Here is a 9773-nt window from a genome sequence, read left to right on the forward strand (position 1 = left end):
TTATATGGACTAGAGAACTTTGAGACCCATGATTTATTTTTTGCACGTTATCAGGGTCGAATCTATTTCTGTGTAGGCTCCTGATCCACGGTTCAGCTGGGCCTAGCATGTGAAGGGGCGTTAAAGTGGGTTAAACTTTAAAGTCTTTTATTGATAAGACTTATGACTCTTCAAATAAGTTAACTTTTGAAGTTGAGTTAAACTTGCATACCATGCATTAAAATTGTATTAACATGGTAAAAGAAGAGTCTCAATTGGATGTCTGTCTCAGTAAATGAGGAAAGATATAACCCAAAGAAACATCTAGCGAAATGGTTAGTTCGATATGAGCTATGCGCATCACTAAATAAAGAAATGAAAATAAAGTACACGATTTGGCGTCTTCAAACCAAGGAAGGATGATATTCGAATGTTCAACTTATAGTCAATCGAATTCCTATTAACAATTTCACCCAATTATGACACTTATATAAATCAGTAAAATACGAGACGGATAATTTATCTACTAATCTACGTACGATGATCAGTAGTTCAATTAAACGCCTATCAATTACTTAAGCCCTAGTCATCATCTTCTTAAACTCCTCAAAATTAACACTTCCATCACCATCAACATCAACAGAACTAATCATACGTCGACAATCCTTAAGCGAACACTTCTCTCCAATGCCCTTCATAACAGTGTGCAACTCCGCAGCTGAAATCTTCCCGTTCTTATCCTTATCATACAAATCAAAGGCGTCACGTAGATCCTTATTAACATTAGGGCCTTCAATAGGACAGTGAAATGCAGCAAACTCTTGCAAGTCAATGAAACCATCACCGTCGATGTCAACCTCTAACATCATTCTCTTCGCCTCATCCAGAGTTGTTTTGGTGCCGAGAGCATTCAGAACTGCGTTGAGTTCTGATAGAGAGATTTTTCCGTCACCGTTGGTGTCGAATTTTCTGAATGCTTTCTCCACTTCCTTCATCTTCGCTGTAACCTTAGCCATGTTGTTGCAGATTGATTTTTTAGTTTGCTAGCTAATTGCGTATGGAGAATTTATAGTGGAAGATCACGCGGTTGAATGCGCAAGAGGGGGTAGGATATAATGTGCCTGTCACGCAGATTATTGGAGTGAAATAAAATCTACTCCACTTTCAGTTGGTAAGTTGCGATCACAATCACATGCGGTTAAGAGTCTAGTGGCCGTATTAACCCACTAAAACATAATTTGCCTAACCAGTTTAAATTTAGACAAATTATTAATTCGTTCATTTATTAGTTCGATCCATTTTAATCCACTGATATGTAGTTCGAATTGATACATAAAATCATAATGTTAACAAAAAAGAAAGAGTATTTTTTTATTTGATATATCATGTACACTTATAATAAAGAAAAAATAGTTTTACTATGTACTAGAAAATTATAAAAAATATATATAAAGCAATTCAATTTTAGTAAAAATTGAGTAGATTGAATTATATAACCTTATTTTAACTCATTTCAGCTCAAAATTCTTTTTAATAAATTAATACGTCATTCATCTACTAACTTAAATTATTTTGACCCGTGTAAATTTAACTCAAGTGGCTGACTCCTGCAAATTGCTGGTCATACGCAACGTACATATCCCTTCCTTCCAATAGTTCTATAGGGAACTACTTTACTTTTCTAAAAGTGTAATAGACAATTCTATAAGGAACTATACTTTACTTTTCTAAAAGTGTAATTAGACAATTAATTAGATTGAAAAGATTATAGATACATAAGATTTCTTTTTTTCCTCTTTTGGTTCCAAAACTAATACAATCTGAGATGTGCTAAACAAATGGAAAGTTGACATGAATGAAAAAAGGTAAGGTATAGCACATGATTATAATTGTTGCCACTTTTCCCTTCATTTTTTCTCTCCTTTTTCCAACTTTTTTTTTGTTTGCCACCCTTTGGTTACGCTTGTAAAATGTAATGCTACAACTCAAGAAATAGAGGAGTGCAAGCAAAGATGGGAATAATGTTTAGAGGAGTCCAAGCAAAGATGAAGATTTTTTTATTTATTTTTTTTTTGGAGGGGAAGGGGGGGTTAATACAAGCAAAGATGAAGATAACTCGGACTAATTATTTGTATTTGATATTTAGATTATATCAATAAATATACCTAAAAAGACAGTAATCCCTCTAAAGATACAATGTGTAATTGAAAATCCAATCTTAGTGGAAAATTTTATATCTATGCATGTTACCTTTATTATCGATTAACATTAGTAAGCAGTAGTAGTAATATATTATGATTCACTACAAAAAAACTTGTCAAATTGCGGGGTTAATTTTAAAATTTGCGGGGTGTAAAACCCCCACGAAATGTAATTCCAGCGGTTTTTAAAATCCCCATAATACGAGCCGTCACAAACAAATTGCGGCAGTTTTTTCTGACCCCCATAATTAATTTGCAGGGGTTATATTTGCGGCGATTGAACTCCGTTACTCTAAATTTAATTTTTTTTATAATAAATTTTTATTTAAAAATTGCGGGGGTTTCAAAACCTCAGCAATTTATTTATTTATTTTAAAAAAGTTAGTGGGACCCATCAATTTTCAGTGACAAATTATAAATTCTAATTTTAGATCAAATTTAATTGTTCCTTCTAGGCATAGCCTACAATTCAATATTTATTTAATTCATATATCATTAACACAATATGACCAATTAAGCATTGTAATTCACAAGCATCTCAAAAATACATTGAACATTATACTTCAAAATTAAATTTTCAACATTAGCATCTTCAAACTTCAAATTTTCAACATTAACTAGTATCTTCAAATTCCAAACATCAAATTTAAACACAAAACCTTCAATATTCTAAGATTCGCTCCAACCACACAATAAATCATCATAATTGAATATCGAAGATAATTTGCAACGAAATCAATGACTATCATTAAGATCACTATCATCATGTGGTCTTCTTTGCATCCATGGGCGAAATGAGTCCACTAGCTACATCACTTGGCTACATAAAAATGCAAAGTATAAAAATCAATCCGATAAACGTTCAGTCTTTATTACATTTATATCTGCGTACAACTAAAAAACATCATGATAAATAGAAAGAGATTAATCACAAGTTCGCAATTTCAAGTAACTACACTTAGTCATTTTCAAGTCACTACACTTAATAATTTTCAAATAACTTATTCACTAGTACACATTTCAAGTCACTACACTCAAACCATTTTCAAATAGCTAATTGACATTTCAAGTCACTATACTTAACCATTTTGAAGTAACGACACTTAACAATTTTCAAGTCACTAGTACACATTTCAAGTCACTACACTTAACCATTTTTAACTAACTAGTAGACATTTCAAGTCACTACACTTAACCATTTTTAAATAATTAATTCACATTTAAAGTCATTATACTTAACCATTTTCAACTAACTACTTCACATTTCAGTCGTGTGCGAGCAAATACAACAAATACGAGGACATTAATACAGCATTGATCAAAGGATTATTGCTTAAATGGAGTCATAACCTAATGAACAACTCCACAAGTACACAAATATGCTTATTAGATCAGTTACATTTCACGCAGGACTACCGTTATAACATATTAATACACAGTGTGTGTTACGATTAATCAAGGGAAAAAGAATTATGAGAAGGATAATCTGTCTTCTGTTTTCTGTAGGACCTGACATGAAAAGTATAACGAAAATATCTATTCGGATCATCTCTTTAAGCTTTTTGTCGAGCAAGTAGTAACAAAAGACCATCTTATAATTCAGAATCAACATAACTGGCAATATTTGCTCCCCCCAGTGTTGTAGTTACCAAAATAATAAAAAGAAAGGGAAGTCCTATCAGTGCATAGTTTCTCCTCCCTCCTCCTCCTCTAGGAACTCTGCTTCTTACAACACGCGAATATCCAACTGATAGCAAAATATCATACGTCTTTCTAATTAGATCAACGGTTAATCCCATGTGGACACGATAAAGAGCTTATTATACAATAGTTTACCTTCATGTTCACCTTCTCGTCTAGCACCTGTAATTTAAATTTAAAGTGAGAAAATGAACCTAACTAAGAGAAGTAAGGAACAAATAAAACAGAATGCAAGAATTTAGGGTAAGAAGGAGGAGAGGGGGCGGCGCCGGTGTTGGTGATGCGTTTGTTCTACTGATTTGGCGGTGGTGGCTCAGATCTGATGCAACGACGACGACTAGGGTTGAGGTTTCATTGGTGGTGGAGAGGAGGAAGGGAAAGGGTCGTGTGGTCGTCGGGACAGCCATGATGGAGAGAGTAAGAGAGATGAAGAGAAGGTAGAGAGAGAGAGTAGAGAAAGAGAGGGTTGGCTGGTGAGGACAAAAATGAATTAGAGTTTAGGTTAATTGGGATAAAAAAAATGGTGATGGGATCTCAGCCGTTGGATCGATTTTGATCAACGGCTGAGATTAAAGTAATTTTTTAAAAAGGTTAAAAAATAGAATAATAACAAATTGGCTAAAATTGATATTAATTGAACACAAATTGGTTAGATATTATATAAACTAGAAAAATTAGTTTAAATTAGGTTGCTATTTAAATATAATAATATAATAAGATGTCGTTATTAAAATAGGCAACACAGGTAAAATTAAGATTGTGTAAAAAGCAAAAAATATTTTAGAAAATTATCATCAATAATGAATTAGTTGCAAAATAATAATAATAATAATAATAATAATAATAATATTATTATTAATAATAATAATAATAATAAATGAAAATAGACAATGTATTTGTAAATTATGAGTGTGCATATTTGTGAAAAAATAATTTAATAAATTGTAAAAATAATATAAAAATTAATAAAATAATTTTTAAATTTTAAATCATGAATGTGACACGTCAAAAATCTGTTTGATGCAAGAAAAATGTATAAAAAAATACTAACATTTAAAATTAATAATTTTACTAAAATAGCAGCCTAAAAGGAGCATTAGGCGATCAAAATTAGGTGTCAACAAGAGGGATAGGGTTTGATCCAACTATTAGATCAATTGATCAACGATTGAGATCTAAAGATTAAAATTTTGATCTAAATTGAATGGAAATTGAAATTGAGTCCAATTAAATATAATTTGAACTAGAATTGTAATAAATTAGATAAAATTAAAATTAAATTATTATAAATTGACAAAATCAGGTTAGAAAATAAATAGATTGAAAAAAATAAATAGATTAAAATCATTGATGTGATATGTCGTTATTTATTTGATATCAAAATAATACGTAAAAATATGAATGTTAAAAATTAATAATTTTTTAAAAAATAGCAGCCTAAGAGGAGCATCGAGAGGTCAAAATTGGATATCAACAGTCAAAATGAGCATATATTGTACAATTGTTATTGCTCAGTGTTAAGCATTCACTTCAAAATTTTATACGTATAAACTGTTACTTCATGAACTTAATACCAAGGAGTAGTATGGGAAAAAAGTAAAAATTATCTTACAAATATATCAAGGCTACTATTGATCAAATATGATGAACGGGTGAGATTAGAATTGAAAAGATGAGTTAAATTAAGATTAGAAATTGCGTTAAAAAAGATTGAAGTGGGGATTTCGATTGAGTCAAATTAAAATCAATTGACACAAATTGAGTATAAAGTGGCTAGAATTTAAATAAATTAGGAAAATTGAATTTAATTAGGTTGATATTTAATAAATATAGTAAATAGATAAAATTAATATTAAAAAATAAATAAAATTATTATTTTTACATTAATTATAAATAAATTATGTAAATAAAATTAATGATTTCAATCTCATAATAATGTCAATGCATTTTGTATACTACAAATAATTTTTGATTAATTAATTTTTTAATACGGTATTATATATATAATAAGACAACGTATTAATCTGATGAATTATTGATAAATCAGCTTCATTATTATAATATATTTATATAAATATATATATATATATATATATATATATATATATATATATATATATTTGATTGACTATCAACTTCAAAATATGTACTATATATATCACACACACGAGTATATTACCTCGTAATACAATGTATTTTATATATACTATGATGAATTATCGTTTAATTTAACTTATATTATTATATTATAATTTCAATAGTATATTATTACCTTGATCAATCGATCTTATGATATCAATGTATTCAATATATAATTGAATACATTTAATTTTTTTAAATATAAAATTATTTATTTAATAGTAAATTAAAAATATCAAATATCGACGAACACAGTCATTTTTATAAAATTAATTTTTATTTATTTTTAACAAAAGCGACATTGTCCGTCACTTATGGTAAAAATACGAAAAAAATAAAAATAATTTAAAATTATAACGGATAGCGTCACTTTTGTAGAATTAATATTTTAAAAATAAAAATTTATTTAATAAAAATAAAACTTAAATTTAAAAATCGACGGACAACATCGCTTTTTTAATCGTCGCTTTTTGGATTTTTTTAGCAGTGATTTGGGGAAAAAATAGCGAGGCATATGTTAGGGACAAAAAAATATTTATTTTTAAAGTAAAAAGGAGCCAAGTTTAGGCGCTATTTTTTTTGATGAATAGAGGGGGTTTTAACCCCCACAAATATATTCGATGGATATTGGGGGTTAAAAACTCCCACAAATATATTCGATGGATATTGGGGGTTAAAAACTCCCACAAATATATTCGATGGATATCGAAAATTAAAAACCCTCATAAATTTATAAATTTTAACAGCAAATTTTAATCTCCATAATTCATATAATTTTACAAGGAGTTAATATAACCCCGCAATTAAAGCCCTTTTTTGTAGTGATTATATATTCTTATAGTAGTAGCAAATTATGATTTAAATTATACTCCATAATTAAATGAAATGAGTGATACATATGATCAGGAATCATTGAGAAGTACTCAAGGCATGGAATTCAGTGAAATGTTGGGTGACAAAATTAAAAGAAAACGAGTGATCTGTTTTTGCTGTTGCTGTCCCTCGCAGTAATGGCAGTTCACATACTAACACAGTTATCTAGTTTTATTTCGCCTGATCACCAAACCTAACCTCACTAGTCTGTATGCTTTCACTTCACGTTTACGGATTTTCTGAAAAAAGATTCTACCAGTTTTTTTTTGTTGTTGTTGTCAAGGTCAGTTTTCAATTTTCACACATCTAAATTAAATTTATGAGATATTTTATCTTTCGTTATTAATAGATGAGTAAATACATAATTACATCACTGATTTTGTTTGAATTTTGTAAAAAGATACCTAAATTTTAACTTCGACTTATTATCCCACGATTCTTCTTTATTTCATTGCAAATACATTATTTTTCGCTGAATGTAAGTCACAATAAAGATAGTGAATGCACGCACCAATCAGATGTTGCCACGTGTCAAATATTTTTAATTTCATATTTTATTTATTTTTTTAATAAATTTTTTCTTTTTTATTTAATTTATCACTCCCATCTTCCCCCACCCCACCCCGCGTCCAACAGCTCCCCCTCCCCCCACGCGTCCAGGTCAACAGCTCTCCCCACCCCTGACCCCTCCGCGTTCAGTTTTCTCCATTAAAATGGAGCTTAAAGCTCATGTACAATCCCCATTTTAATGGAGCTTTAAGCTCCATTTTTATTTATGACCCCACCCCACCTCCCCGCTCCCACCCCGTCCAACACCTCCCTCCCTCATTCCCGTCCAGTTCCCTCCATTAACATGGAGCTTAAAGCTCCATTAAAATGGGGGTTGTACATCAAATTTCCTTTTTAAAATTATAGTGATGATGATGGTGTTGTTGTTGCTTTAATTGATGTTGTTGTTGTAATTGATATTGTTGTTGTTGAGTTATGGTAATGAAGAAGAAGTTGGGGAAGAAAACAACGGTGGATGAGTGGGGTTGCGGGGGTTGGGTGAGTAAGGGGGTTATGAAATAATTTTTAAAAATAAAAAAATATTAATTTAAAAAAATATATAAATTATATATTAAATTATTTACATGTGACAACTTCTAATTGGTCAAAAAAGTTAATTTTTATCTTTTCACGTGCTTGTGCCGCGTGTATATACGTAGATGGTCAAAATGGTATATTTACAACGAAATAAAGAAGATTCGTGGGGTAATAGGTCGAAGTTAAAGTTTAGGTATTTTTTTGAAAATTTCGGACAAGATCAGTGATATCATTGTGTATTTACTCTTAATAGACAGAGCCTGCTATTATGTACAGCTAGTGCAGCAAATGCTTCAGGCCTCCAAGTCTTGGGGCCCCATTTTTTATTAATCATATTCATACATGCTATTTATTTCAAAAAATATAGTGTAAGACATACAAATATTTACTCCTTTTATTCAAATACTTTATATGTTTCACTTTTAGAAATTTAATTTGATTTGTTTTTAAAGCTAAATTAGATTAGATTAATTCAACATTCTAAAATTAAACGTCAGATATTCATAAGCTACACGAAAAGTTCAGTAATTGAATTGAAAATTTTCAAGTGTATATAATGCCTCTCTGAAAAACGAAACGTGACAAGTATTTTAATTTGAAGGGATTTTTGAAATTATAAAGAGAAAATGGCCGAAAGAGCTCCCAACCTTTGCCCCAAATCTCAACTATACACTTGTATTTTGCGGGGGTCCTATGGGGTTTTTGCGGGGGTCCTATGACCCCATAGAACCCCCAGAACATTTTAAAAATGAAATTATTACACCCCTAAAGACTTATGTGGTAAAGAAAATATATCTCACTCTCTCTGAGAGAGTGAATAGTCCGAAAATCTTTTAAAAAAATATTTTTTATATTTCTTTTTAATATAAAAGTACACACACACACACACACACACACACACATATATATATATTATTTTATTTTATTTTTTCTTTCTTCTTCATCATCATCCCAAAATACTCTCATAAAAAGTTTCAACAACTCTTCAATAGCTACCATGACCAATTTCTTTATCTTCCTCATCTGTATTTATCTTTTAAATAAGCAATATTTGCTCTGTGCCTTTCATCTTTACCATTTTTCTCAGTGACAAAACATTAAACATTTTGTCTTCGTTAGTACACTCTTCTTCAAACTCTTCCTTCTCATCATCCAATTTCAATAAACCACAATTTTTTTCCTCTTCTACGTTCGAATTCATCAACAACCCAATATTACAAGACTTTATCTTTTCACTACCTTTTTCATCAAAATCATTTTTGGAACAACACCCATTTCTCAATTCACTTGATTTCCCACAAAAATCACAAATAAAATGATTTCAATCCTTATAATACCAACTAAATTGCAAAACACTCAATCCCAAATCAAACAACAACTCCAAAATTTTATACAATTGTCCAAGCTACCCAAACGCCAAAAACTCAAATCCCAAATCAGCATTCAAACTCAAATACTTCAGGGATTCAACACAATCCATGAAAACAAAATCAAAAAATCTCTTATTGAATTCAAAAACTGAACACAAAATGAACAAGAAATATAAAAGATAAATAATCTGATGTGGGTATCAATGTTTTATATGGCACTGCTCCAAAATACAGAAATTTAAGCACAAAAAACTAATAATGAATAATACTTCTTTTTAGTTTCTAAAAAACGAAAATTGTTGATTTTTCATAGTATCCTTTGGAGCTCCGTCGATCGGAGCTCTGAGAGACGACCGTAGATTAAGGGGCCAAAAGTTAGAGAGAAGATAGAAGGTATATTAGGTTATTAAAGATGTAGAGAAAG

The 9773-nt window shown here is 30.1% G+C and overlaps 1 protein-coding gene across 1 annotated transcript; it reads right to left on the minus strand.

Annotated features, from left to right (window-relative positions):
• Window positions 1-373: 373 nt before the first annotated feature.
• On the minus strand, window positions 374-1151 carry LOC107860951 (probable calcium-binding protein CML23). The gene has a single exon (XM_016706383.2). The coding sequence runs from the start codon at window positions 993-995 to the stop codon at window positions 555-557; it is 441 nt and encodes a 146-aa protein (XP_016561869.1). The 5' UTR covers window positions 996-1151; the 3' UTR covers window positions 374-554.
• Window positions 1152-9773: the final 8622 nt, after the last annotated feature.

The sequence above is a fragment of the Capsicum annuum genome, chromosome 2 (genome assembly GCF_002878395.1).
Source record: "Capsicum annuum cultivar UCD-10X-F1 chromosome 2, UCD10Xv1.1, whole genome shotgun sequence".
Taxonomy (NCBI): domain Eukaryota; kingdom Viridiplantae; phylum Streptophyta; class Magnoliopsida; order Solanales; family Solanaceae; genus Capsicum; species Capsicum annuum.

What these genes read in the sequence shown, in the direction of transcription:
- LOC107860951 (XM_016706383.2), bottom strand. Translation starts at nt 995, where the DNA reads ATGGCTAAGGTTACAGCGAAGATGAAGGAAGTGGAGAAAGCATTCAGA.